Below are 13127 nucleotides of genomic sequence, written 5' to 3' on the forward strand. Positions count from 1 at the left end.
TTAAGGATAATGATATAAGGGCATGCACCTGGAATGTCCGGACCCTTAATTGGGAAGGTGCCTCTGCCCAGCTGGTTGATGTCCTCATACGACTTAAGGCTGACATCACCGCCATCCAAGAAGTGCGATGGACGGGACAAGGACGGAAGAAGGTGGGTCCTTGTGACATCTACTACAGCGGCCATATAAAGGAGCGCAAATTTGGTGTTGGATTTGTGGTGGGAGAGAGACTCCGTCGCAGAGTCCTGGCATTCACCCCGGTGGATGAACGTCTAGCCACAATCCGCATCAAAGCGAGGTTCTTCAACATATCGCTGATTTGCGCCCACGCCCCAACGGAAGAGAAGGACGATGTGACCAAAGATGCTTTCTATGAGCGCCTAGAACGCACCTATGAGCGCTGCCCCCGCCACGATGTAAAAATCGTGCTTGGTGATTTTAACGCCAGGGTGGGTAAAGAAGGTGTCTTTGGCACAACAGTCGGAAAATTCAGCCTCCATGACGAAACATCGCCAAACGGCCTGAGGCTGATCGACTTCGCTGGGGCCCGAAATATGGTCGTCTGTAGTACCAGATTCCAGCATAAGAAAATACATCAAGCTACTTGGCTGTCTCCTGATCGAAACACGCGGAACCAAATCGATCACGTTGTGATAGACGGAAGACATGTCTCCTGTGTTTTAGACGTGCGTACGCTCCGAGGACCAAATATAGACTCGGACCATTATCTGGTCGCAGCGAAGATACGCACCCGCCTCAGTGCGGCAAAGAATGCCCGTCAACAAACACAAGGAAGGTTCGACGTCGAAAAGCTGCAATCGCAACAGACAGCCACGAAATACTCTACTCGACTTGCACTCCTGCTCTCTGAGAGCACTCATCAGCATCTCGGTATAAGGGAACTGAACTGAACGGCATCTCAAACTCACTGCGTACCGCTGCAGCCGAAACAATTGGTTTTCGGCAACGACAAAAAACAATCTGGTACGATGAGGAGTGCCGTCTCGCAGCGGAGAGAAAACAGACTGCCTACCTCGCAACGTTGCAAACGACCACAACACGTGCGGGATGGGATAGATACCGAGAGCTGAAGAGGGAAGCGAGACGCATTTGCAGACAAAAAAAGAAAGAGGCCGAAATGCGTGAGTACGAAGAGCTTGAGAAGCTGGCAGACAGAGGGAATGCTCGAAAATTTTATGAAAAAATGAAGCGACTTAACGAGGGTTTCAAGACCGGAGCATCCTCATGTAGAGACCAAGGTGGTAATCTGGTAACCGATGTCCAGGGCATACTGGGATTATGGAGGGAACACTTCTCCGACCTGCTGAATGGCAGTGAGAGTACAACACCAGGAGATGGCGAACCCGATCCCCCAATCGATGACGATGGAACAGATGTTCCATTACCCGACCATGAAGAAATTCGAATAGCAATTACCCGCTTGAAGAACAACAGAGCAGCGGGGGCCGATAGATTACCGGCAGAACTATTCAAATACGGCGGCGAAGAACTGATAAGGTGAATGCATCAGCTTCTTTGCAGAATATGGTCGGAAGAAAGCATGCCTGACGATTGGAATCTCAGTGTGCTCTGCCCAATCCATAAAAAGGGAGATCCCACAATCTGCGCCAATTACCGTGGGATCAGCCTCCTAAATATCGCATACAAGGTTCTATCGAGCGTATTGTGTGAAAGACTAAAGCCCACCGTCAACAAACTGATTGGACCTTATCAGTGTGGCTTTAGACCTGGAAAATCGACAACTGACCAGATATTCACCATGCGCCAAATCTTGGAAAAGACCCGAGAAAAGAGGATCGACACACACCACCTTTTTGTCGATTTTAAAGCTGCTTTCGACAGCACGAAAAGGAGTTGCCTTTACGCCGTGATGTCTGAATTTGGTATCCCCGCAAAACTAATACGGCTGTGTAAATTGACGTTGCGCAACACCAAAAGCTCCGTCATGATTGGGAAGGACCTCTCCGAGCCATTCGATACCAACCGAGGTTTCAGACAAGGTGACTCACTATCGTGCGACTTCTTTAACCTGATGCTGGAAAAAATTATAAGAGCTGCAGAGCTAAACCGAGAAGGTACAATCTTCTACAAGAGTGTACAGCTCCTGGCGTACGCCGATGATATTGATATCATCGGAAGCAACTACCGCGCCGTTTGTTCTGCTTTTTCCCGCATGGATAAGGAGGCGAAGCGAATGGGTCTGGAGGTGAATGAGGACAAGACGAAATATCTCCTGTCATCAAACAAACAGTCGGCGCATTCGCGTCTTGGCTCCCACGTCACTGTTGACAGTCATAACTTCGAGGTCGTAGATAATTTCGTATACCTGGGAACCAGCATCAACAACACGAACAATGTCAGCCTCGAAATCCAGCGCAGAATAACTCTTGCCAACAGGTGCTACTTTGGACTGAGTAGGCAATTGAACAGTAAAGTCCTCTCTCGACGAACCAAAATCAAGCTCTACAAGTCGCTTATCATTCCCGTCCTGCTTTACGGTGCAGAAGCTTGGACGATGTCAACATCAGATGAGACGACACTAGGAGTTTTCGAGAGGAAAATTTTGCGCAAGATTTATGGTCCTCAGAACATTGGCAACGGCGAATACCGCAGACGATGGAACGATGAGCTGTACGAGTTATACGACGACATTGACATAGTTCAGCGAATAAAAAGACAGCGGCTACGCTGGCTAGGTCATGTTGTCCGAATGGACGAAAACACTCCAGCCCTGAAAGTGTTCGATGCAGTACCCGGCGGAGGAAGCCGAGGAAGGGGAAGGCCTCCACTCCGTTGGAGGGACTAGGTGGAGAGCGACCTGGTTACACTTGGGATCTCCAACTGGCGCCGAACTGCGAAGGAGAGAGAGAGGTGGCGCACTATCGTCGATTCGGCTATAACCGGCTAAACGGTTGCAACGCCAATCACATACACATACATTTATACAACTCCGGAAACACAGTATTCATGTCAACCCAAACTCTATTGGCTTCTGATTGGTAGGGGTAACAGCCGAGATACATTTTCTGTTCAATCCGTCCCTGTAATTGTAGATAAATTTGACAGGTTACATTTCACCTTTTGGTGGACCAAATGTTTATTCTGGTTCCAAATATCAAACGAGTATTCTGTTTCACACTCATCCGAAGATTCCGTTGTATCAATGCGATTCTTTGAATATTATATGAAATAGAAAAAAGTATTTCTTTTAGCCATTGCATCTTTAAAATGCAGTAATTTGAATCTCTGTCTAACGCAGTAGCCTACGCCAGAATTAAATTGTATAAATAAATCATAAAAATAACCGCAGTATTGTCCAAGCGCACATTTCCTTAACGAATTCTCCGTATTTTACAAAAAAATTCCAATGTAATAAAGCGTATCCAAATAGAAGGTTTCGAGTTAATACCCGAAAAAGTGTGAAGGTGTGAGTCAAATTTTTATATAAAACATCGACATAAAACATCGTTGAAAGTGACATCGATGCATCGATGTTTTTTGATTCGGGACATCGATGGCTAACATCGATGCTTTTTGACGAAAACATCGATACATCGTTTGCATACCTACTTGGAGGATGGGAATCGCCGCAGTTGCAACATTTGGCAGCATCTTTTTCGGCTTTGGTGCATTCAGTTGTAAGATGTTTTCCTCCACATTTCACACATCTCGTTGTCTTACCGCAGACGTTTTTTGTGAGTCCAAAAGCTTGACAGTTTTTGCACTGAGGGATTAATTTTGAGTCTTTGATAGGCTCAACCTTGACAACAGTATTAAGAATGCCTTTGAACTGATAAACTTCGAATACTACTAAACACATATCTAGCGGTTCTTTAGTCTTCCACTTAAGTTTGGTAATTGCATTTAACACATTAAAGCCTTCATAGGTCGTTCAAGATGGATTGAGTATCACATGAGTGGTGTAAATTTTTTATCATTACCTTTATTGTCCTGTTATGTTTGCTCTCGTAGCTAAAACAAGGTATATTTTTGTTTGACAAGAATTTTGTTGTTGTTCGATATTCAGTAGCATCAAATGTATTTAGGTAGTAGGCACCGTTACTCAAAAGCTTTATTAAAATTTGTTTTTTTTTTTTGGACCGGTAATATCCGAATGTAATTTGTTGAAATCTTTAACATTGTTTATTATAATTGGTGGTTGTCGGTGAGTTTTGGTATCCTTAATGGCCACATTTTCTTTATTTTTATTTTTCAAATGGCTATGAATTATTGGGGAACTATCAGCCTTATGTTTTTTTGAAGAGCGCTTCTGTTTTAGTATCCACTCAGTTTCTTTAGCTAGTTCATCTTCATCCGTTTCGTATACTTCATCAATACTTTCATTTGTGCTGTACTAGGCTTGCTTTTACTGGCTTTCAGTTCATCGTTATCTTTTTTGACTGCTATATTATCTTTGTGTAATTGATTACACATCGCTCATAAAGGTTTAAGGCTAGAGAGTTAGCCTTTAACAATTCTTTAATTTTATTTACTCTAAACGAGCTTAGACTATTTCTCGGCGTTACCTCATGTAGAGGTTCAGCCATTTATTTCTTTTTAGCGATTTGCCTACTGGGTGTTAGCAACATGTCGTTTGGTCGGTAATGCAGTTGGGAATAAAACTTTTTATTCTGTGTTTATTTAGCCTGGGTGGCAGCTTTGATCACAGCTGATAATTGTAAGAAGAGACCAGCAGATTTAACACATAATTATTTGCTTACGCACGTGTTTAATACGGCTGTCTCTATTAATAATGACGTTCTGTTTTTTTCTTATACTCTCGCAAAAAAGTTGCTAAGAGAGTATTATAGTTTTTTTCACATAGCGGTTGTTTGTAACACCCAAAACTAAACTAGTTAGATATAGGGTTATATCTACCAAAGTGTCTGATCAGATTTTTCTTTTTCATTAATTTGTATTTTTTTTTATTTGGTGATGGAGTTATTATTTGAATTTTAGTTTGAAAAAGGCAGGGTGGAGAGAGGAGTTCAAATCCGGATGTCTGTCTATCGGACGGACTCCGTCTGTGCAAACTGAAACTTGAGTAAAAACTAAGATATCTTGATGAAACCTGAAACACTTGTTTCTTAGCACCTTAGGAAGGTTGCTTTCGAAGATGGGCAAAATCGGACCACTGCCAAGCCCACAAAATGGCGAAAACCGAAAAGACATAAAGTGCCATAACTAAGCCATTTATAAAGCTATTGAAGTAAAATTTGGTACAAAGGATTGTTCTAGGAAGCGGCATGTAATGTAAGGATGTAATTTGGGCATGGCCCCACCCCCTACAAAGTTTTTTGTACATATGTCGTAAACTACTAAAGCTATATCAACGAAATTCTCAGGAGTCATCTTTTTCAAGCATTTCCTTATATAGTCCAAAAATGGAGGATATCGGATTATAACCACGCCCACCTCCCATACAAAGGTTATGTTGAAAACGACTAAAAATGCTTTAATTCAGGTAGGGAAAACACCAGAAACCTTAAATTTCATTATAAAGAAGGTGCAGAAGGGCTCCACCCAAATTGGTATACAAAATTTTAAATGAGTGTGGCTCCGCCCACTTATAGGTCAAAAACCATATCTCTGAGACTACTCGACCAATATCAATGAAACTTGGTTTGTAATATTTTCCTTACACCCCAATGATATGTTGTGAAAATATGCCAAACCAACACAACCACGCTTACTTTTTATATACCAGAACTTTGAAGTCGACCTGAATAGTTTACTTTACAATACGTAAAAGCACTTTACAATACGTGAGTAAGATATGGAGTTATATATATCAAAGTGATCAGAGTAGAGTGTGGAGTTTAAATCCGAATGCCAGTCTATCCGTCCGTCTGTGGAAGTTTTAACGTGTTTTTTGGCACCATAGCAAGGTTGCTTTCGAAGATGTCTGGAAACGGACCACTGCCACTTTGGTACAAAGGATCACACTATGAAGGGGCATATTTGAATGTAATGTTTTTGGGGAAGGGGGAGTGGCTCTCCCCTTCCTAAGTATTTTGTACATATCTCCTTTATTACTAAAGCTATATCAACCAAACCAAACTCTTGATTGATGCGTTGCATTTTTTGCTGAAGGAAGTTTTGTGATAGACGTTCGTATCCCTTTTCCTTGGTTGATTAAAGTAATATGTTGGTCTCAGGTACTGCAGCGAACTGTCCACTTCCATGGGTTCAGGGCGTGGTGCATACCGATTTCCCTGCTCTTATTATTCCTGGATTATATTTTCTGTAATCATCGTGTTGCTGGAATCAATGCTGTTCGTTTCACCTTAGGAGGTTAGAATGTACCTCGAATAGGCGATTAACATTGTCGTGGTAAATAGTATTATACTAGCTACTGCGTAAGCTGTTTCCAAATATTCAGGGTTGGTTATGACTATACAATGTCCCACTTGTATATTTGCTATTTAATCCTAGGATGAAGGTCCTTACTGCTTCCTAAGAAATTCATATTTGTGTTGTGATTTGTTAAAATATCAGCTGCTGCTGCTACCAAGCGCACTATCGTATCTGGGGTGGTTGGTGAATTGTTTTATTCCATCCTGAGTCCATTCATACTTGTGATCTCCAGGATCTATATTGATTTTTGCTTCTATCGAACCCTAGTAGTTCTTTAAATAAATGATTGATTCAATCGCTGATATCTTATTCTGTATCTCAATACTTTGCCGCTGCAAACTTTAAGCCAGTACGCCAATGTGGGCGCGAAGTTGTGTCATTTCTGAAGTCATCGTAACTTCTTCTGGTTTTCTTTGACTGCAGTGAATTGTGTGAGCTTCGTTTACAAAGTTTGCTTTCCTTATTTCGAGGACTGCAGTGACTTGGTGATTTTGCTGTTGTTCCAATTTTTCAGGAACCTGGTGTGTTTTCAAAGTATGTTTCCTGCAGTGACTTTCTATGTCTTTCTCCAAGACCGTGGATTTGGTTTTGAGTCATATTTTTCTAAGACTGGTTGTGGGAAAGCAAGTTGATTTGCGATTAGTATTATTGAGTTATGGCATTCCTTTATTCAAGACGATACTAAGGCTGAAATACAATTGGTTTTCTTTAAAGTACTTGTACTATTGACAGAACAATGATGCTGTTCTGTTGTATTTATTTATATCTCCGGCTCATGCAGAGATATGTATGTTTACGATGCATCATTCTTATAGATATGTCTCGATGCATATTGCTTGTTTACAGCAGCATATGCTGATTGAGTTGGCTGCGTGAGTATGATAAAGGATGTTATGTTCCTTAATTCCGCATTATGCAAAAGTTTTTATCTTAAGATGTTCATTTTTCATTTTTTGTATAAAATAAATGATGATAATGAAGGTAACAATGTCGATTATTACATACGATTACAGCTTAGGAAATTTTTGGCAATAAATGTCAAAGTTTAGATTTGCATAGTGCCCAAGGAACTTTTCTGTTGCTAAGCATAACAAACAATTAATTCAAAACTGCATGCTAAATATATTTTTAACATATTATAAAGGAGCTATGCATATGTGGGATCGCAAAGCGAATATATAGGCCCTGCCATCGGATTATCAACCTCATCTACGCGCGGCACCCTCTGCAGGGTTAGCAAACGATGTTCTGGCGACCAAATAAGGTGGTATAACCTTATCATCTGTATAAAAACCAAACCAGAATGAAAAAGGCTCGGTTAAAACAAATACTAATTAAATTAAAAATAATTCTTAATATATTAACCAAAAATACAAATATGTTTCCTTAATTATTTTTGTCAGCATATGTATATCAATAATTATTTTTAAATGTTTAGATTGATGTGGTTCAGTGTCGCTCATATTTTTATGTACCGTAAAAAAAGTTACAACCATTTAAAGATACAGGTAGAAAAGCGTATTAAAACGAGTTTTCTATTGCAGTTGCTTTTCGGAAGTGTTTAATGTAGGTCTTGTTTTGATGGCCACCAAAAGTTCTTCCTATTATTATTATTTGCATAATTTCATATTATTTCCCTTGATGTGATTTTATTTTTACATTTATGTTATCATACATTTTTGTTAAGTGCGTCTTTGCATTTTAAATAAATTAAATTTTCTCTATAAAAGTATACTTTCATTAAGGATATATATTTATTTACATATGTTGCATACTTTTAAGCGCATCTTTTTGCTGAGTTGTTAACACTTTTGATCGCCTTCTTGCACTGGAAAATGTTACAAACATACATACATACATATAAGTGAAGCTAATAAAATCCTATTAAAAATAGGTGTTTCCAAATATGTTTTCAATGTACTATTATTCCACACAAATGAGTGGTGGGAAGATCCACCATATCTTGCATCAACGCACCATATTACCATATCATGATCGCACGCCTAAATAAATGTATTTGTTAAGACGAAATAATAATAATAATTTATGCTGAAAAATCCTTTCGATTTAGATATAAGTGCTTGTTTTCATTTGGAGCAATAATCGCAATATGCGTTCCATCAACGCAACCAACCACATTTGGAATTCCTGAATTGGTATACAATTTTCTTCTTGTCAGTGGTTTATGTTCTTCACTTATGTCCATTTTGATCCATACACTGCAAAGAGTGGTTTCCAATATTGGGAGCATTTCCTTCAAAATCAATGAAACAGTGGGCTGCGCAAAACCTAATTTGAAATCATTTCCCACTGTTTGTTGAAAGCTCACGTGAGCCAGAAATCTAAGAACGCAACACAATTTCAACATTGGCGATATTAACGACGATAGATGATAAGGAGCGCACTCCTGTAGGACCCCCACAGGTGATCTAGTTATTGATGACCAGAGTATACTGAGTTTGTGGAGGGAACACTTCTCCAGCCTGCTGAATGGCAGTGAAAGTACAACACCAGGAGATGGCGAACCCGATTCCCCAATCGACGACGATGGAGCAGATGTTCCATTGCCCGACCGTGAAGAAATTCGAATAGCAATTACCCGCTTGAAGAACAATAAGGCGGCGGGGGCCGATGGATTACCGGCCGAGCTATTCAAATACGGCGGCGAAGAGCTGATAAGGTGCTTGCATCAGCTTCTTTGCAGAATATGGTCGGAAGAAAGCATGCCTGACGATTGGAATCTCGGTGTACTCTGCCCAATACACAAAAAGGGAGACCCCACAATTTGCGCCAATTACCGTGGGATAAGCCTCCTCAACATCGCGTATAAGGTTCTGTCGAGCGTATTGTGTGAAAGACTAAAGCCCACCGTCAACAAACTGATTGGACCTTATCAGTGTGGCTTTAGACCTGGAAAATCAACAACAGACCAGATATTCACCATGCGCCAAATTTTGGAGAAGACCCGTGAAAATAGGATCGACACACACCATCTCTTTGTCGACTTTAAAGCTGCTTTCGACAGCACGAAAAGGAGCTGCCTTTATGCCGCGATGTCTGAATTTGGTATCCCCGCAAAACTATACGGCTGTGTAAGCTGACGTTGAGCAACACCAAAAGCTCCGTCAGGATCGGGAAGGACCTCTCCGAGCCATTCGATACCAGACGAGGTTTCAGACAAGGTGACTCACTCTCGTGTGATTTCTTTAACCTGATGCTGGAGAAAATCATACGAGCTGCAGAGCTAAATCGAGAAGGTACAATCTTCTATAAGAGTGTACAGCTACTGGCGTACGCCGATGATATCGATATCATCGGAAACAACACCCGCGCCGTTAGTTCTGCTTTTTCCAGACTGCATAAGGAAGCGAAGCGTATGAGCGAGGACAAGACGAAATATCTCCTGTCGTCAAACAAACAGTCAGCGCATTCTCGTCTTGGCTCCCACGTCACTGTTGACAGTCATAACTTTGAAGTTGTAGATAATTTCGTCTACCTGGGAACCAGCATTAACACCAATAACAATGTCAGCTTGGAAATCCAACGCAGAATCACTCTTGCCAACAGGTGCTACTATGGACTAAGTAGACAATTGAAAAGTAAAGTCCTCTCTCGACGAACAAAAACCAAACTCTACAAGTCTCTCATCATTCCCGTCCTACTTTACGGTGCAGAAGCGTGGACGATGTCAACATCCGATGAGACGGCACTAGGAGTTTTCGAGAGAAAGGTTTTGCGGAAGATTTATGGTCCCTTAAGAATTGGCAACGGCGAAAACCGCAGACGATGGAACGATGAGCTGTATGTGTTATTCGACGACATAAACATAGTCCAGCGAATAAAAAAACAGCGGCTACGCTGGCTAGGTCATGTTGTCCGAATGGATGAAAGTGCTCCAGTTCTGAAAGTATTCGATGCAGTACCCGCTGGTGGAAGCAGAGGAAGAGGGAGACCTCCACTCCGATGGAAGGACCAAGTGGAGAGGGACCTGGCTTCGCTTGGAATAACCAATTGGCGCCAAACTGCCAGAAAGAGGGATGCGTGGCGCGCTGTTTTAACCGCGTAAGCGGTGTCTACGCCAGTCAAGAAGAAGAAGATGATAAGGACATTTTTCCATGCACTTTCACTTTCATGCATTTCCGAAAGTTTTCCTTTCATCTGAGTATACAAATTTATTTAATATTTGTGTATGCACTTTTAAAGCAATATATAATTACAATACGGAAGAAAGTTCCATGGGATTGGAGTGATCCCTGATGAACCGTCGCTGTCTAAGTAAATTGGTTGTTGTGCTTTTAATATACATATAACATTTTTTACTTTATTTTTTACAATAAGCCCGTGGTTGTATGAAATTCAAAACAAATTAAAGACGTCAAAAATGTCAATTTTGGATGAGTTCGTGTGACATTTTTCATTTATTTCGAATATAATTGAACAGAAATCAGCTATTCCTGTTTGCATTATTTTATTTCCCACACGTGTGGGGAAAAGCTATGCGACTGAAGCTTTTTATTTTATAAATATTACCACAGAATACCAAACAATTTCTAACTTGATAAAAATCTGAATAAATTTTCTTTTTTATATATACGTAATATGTCCGTATTAACATTTAAATAAAAACAATTATTTGCTATATTTAATATTCGAAATTTACTTACCTTCTAAAAAGAAAGACAGAGCAAACAAAAAGAGAAATGCGCAAAGTATACACCCAATCGATATAATTACTATAGTTGATTTTAAGTGTGGAAACTGCAGTGTTGTTCCAGTTACGCGGAAAAATGATAACTGAAAGTTAAAATTAGAATATAAGAATTCGTAAGCCATTTCTTTGATATTTCAATATGAATTTTAATTTTTATTGTATAGTGCATTTTCTAATCTCGCTACTTGCTGGATTCATTTTTTCGACCATTTGCAATACCGTCAAAAATAATAAATAGTATTACAACAATACATTTAAGATGCTCCTATCTATTCGAATGTAAAATAACTTTAACGATCCTTTTTATATGTTTAACGTCCCAACTACATATCTAATATATAATATAAGAATATAAAACACAAACCGCATTTTAATAAGAGATTGAAAGTTTGATTTTTTACCTTCAGCAAATTTGCAGGCAATAATAATTTCTAATGAAATAAAGTTTTTAATTTTTAATGATGATTATGTAGTCTGTTCCTGAAAACTGTCAAAATCCGTCCAATAATTCCGATGGTTTTTCTATTTTAGTTTTTTATAGTTTATTTTCTATATGTATTTAATAATTTAAACATAGGCTGATTTCGTAAACGCAACATGCAACGCATTTATAAAACTGATGCCCACGCCAGCCAATGTTTATTCATTACATCCATGCTTTACCAAAATATGCAATAGGGGGATTCTCTTTCCAAAACCCTAGAACGGTGCACGGAAAAGTTTTCCAATCCACAACAACAAAATACCCGCAAAATAAAATATGCAATGGATGCAAAATATGCTACACCAAAACCCATGTTTACTTTCATACAATGAGTCGTGCAACCCGTGCCTGCTGTCATAATACAAATACACACATACATTTCGCTAATATTTTGTTTTCTGCTATGTGGTGTTCTCGTGCTATGGTATATTTTGGTGTAGTATTTTTGCATTCCGTGTAATCGTGCAATCTTGCAAGAGAAAAAGAATCCACCTAATGTGTTTATTAGGCAAGTACTGCAATTCGTTTTCGCATGAGATTGTCATCGAAAACGTGATGTCATGTGCTGTATTTCACTGTTCCGTTTTCGAACACCAAATCGTACAGATTTTGCATGTATCAGAAATCATCATATTCATTTCCGTTTCAAATCGGCCAGCCGTGTGTACGCGAATCATATTCGCATTTGATAGCGCAAAATATGGAAAAATGTTGATGATTTGATGTATGTACAATATGTCTAGAAAGTGTTTTGACAAGAGAAAGGTTTACTTCCTAAACGCAGGTTGTAATGCATATTTACAATGCATATAGTTCTTAAAGTCATACTTGAATTTTCTGGCAACGCCTAATTAGTTGGCAACTCAGTTTTAAACGCATCAGATGTTCAAAGCGTGCATCAATGTTATTTGGTATGCTGAACACACAATGGCAGAGTAAGTAATTTTTATTTATTGTAACTAATTTAAATTGTGTTATCATTTCGATTTATCATATATTATAGAGAAAAAAAGTGGACATACGAGCGGAAGAAATTATTAATAACAACAAGGCTTCACCATGAAGCAGAATTTTCCGGCAAAAAAAGAAAGAGAAATACAATATGGGAGTCGATTTTAAGGGAAATGAGGGATGTTGAGAGCTCGTTTACATTTTCAAGAGATGAAATAGCGAGGTGTTTTCTCAACATAATGGGGACTTATAAGCGTATAAAAAAAGAAACAGTACTTCTGGCATCAAATTGGGAATATTTTAGTGAATTCGATGAAGTGTTTGGGAGTCGTTCTAGTACTGAAGTGCCACTAGAAATGACCGAGTATTCTATAATTTCATTGGAAAGTCCTTCCACCACAGCAACAATTGACGGAATGGATGTAACACCTACAACATCAGTTAAAGAAAGAGAAATGACTTAATCGAATTCTTAGAGAAAGAATCCGAAAAGGGAAACGAAGCTATAAATAAGCTTATAAAAATAGAAAGTGAAAGACTTGAAGTTGAAAAAGAAAAACTTAAAGAATTAAAGCAACTACGGGCTTTATTTGAAAACCCAGG

General features: G+C 39.4%; 2 protein-coding genes across 2 annotated transcripts in view; one reads left to right on the forward strand and one right to left on the reverse strand.

Annotated features, from left to right (window-relative positions):
* The window catches only part of LOC128919911 (gustatory and odorant receptor 22-like), a 297874-nt gene that overhangs the window by 215287 nt on the left and 69460 nt on the right, over positions 1-13127 (reverse strand). Inside the window, exon 3 of the mRNA XM_054225562.1 lies at positions 11043-11172. Within this exon, the coding sequence (XP_054081537.1) occupies positions 11043-11172 (130 nt within the window). The remainder of the gene's footprint in view (positions 1-11042; positions 11173-13127) is intronic.
* LOC128919912 (uncharacterized) lies at positions 12436-13122 on the forward strand. Its single transcript, XM_054225563.1, has 2 exons — positions 12436-12508; positions 12577-13122. Exons 1-2 carry the CDS (start codon positions 12456-12458, stop codon positions 12986-12988), a joined length of 465 nt encoding a protein of 154 aa, XP_054081538.1. The 5' UTR covers positions 12436-12455; the 3' UTR covers positions 12989-13122.

The sequence above is a fragment of the Zeugodacus cucurbitae genome, chromosome 2, assembly GCF_028554725.1.
Source record: "Zeugodacus cucurbitae isolate PBARC_wt_2022May chromosome 2, idZeuCucr1.2, whole genome shotgun sequence".
Taxonomy (NCBI): domain Eukaryota; kingdom Metazoa; phylum Arthropoda; class Insecta; order Diptera; family Tephritidae; genus Zeugodacus; species Zeugodacus cucurbitae.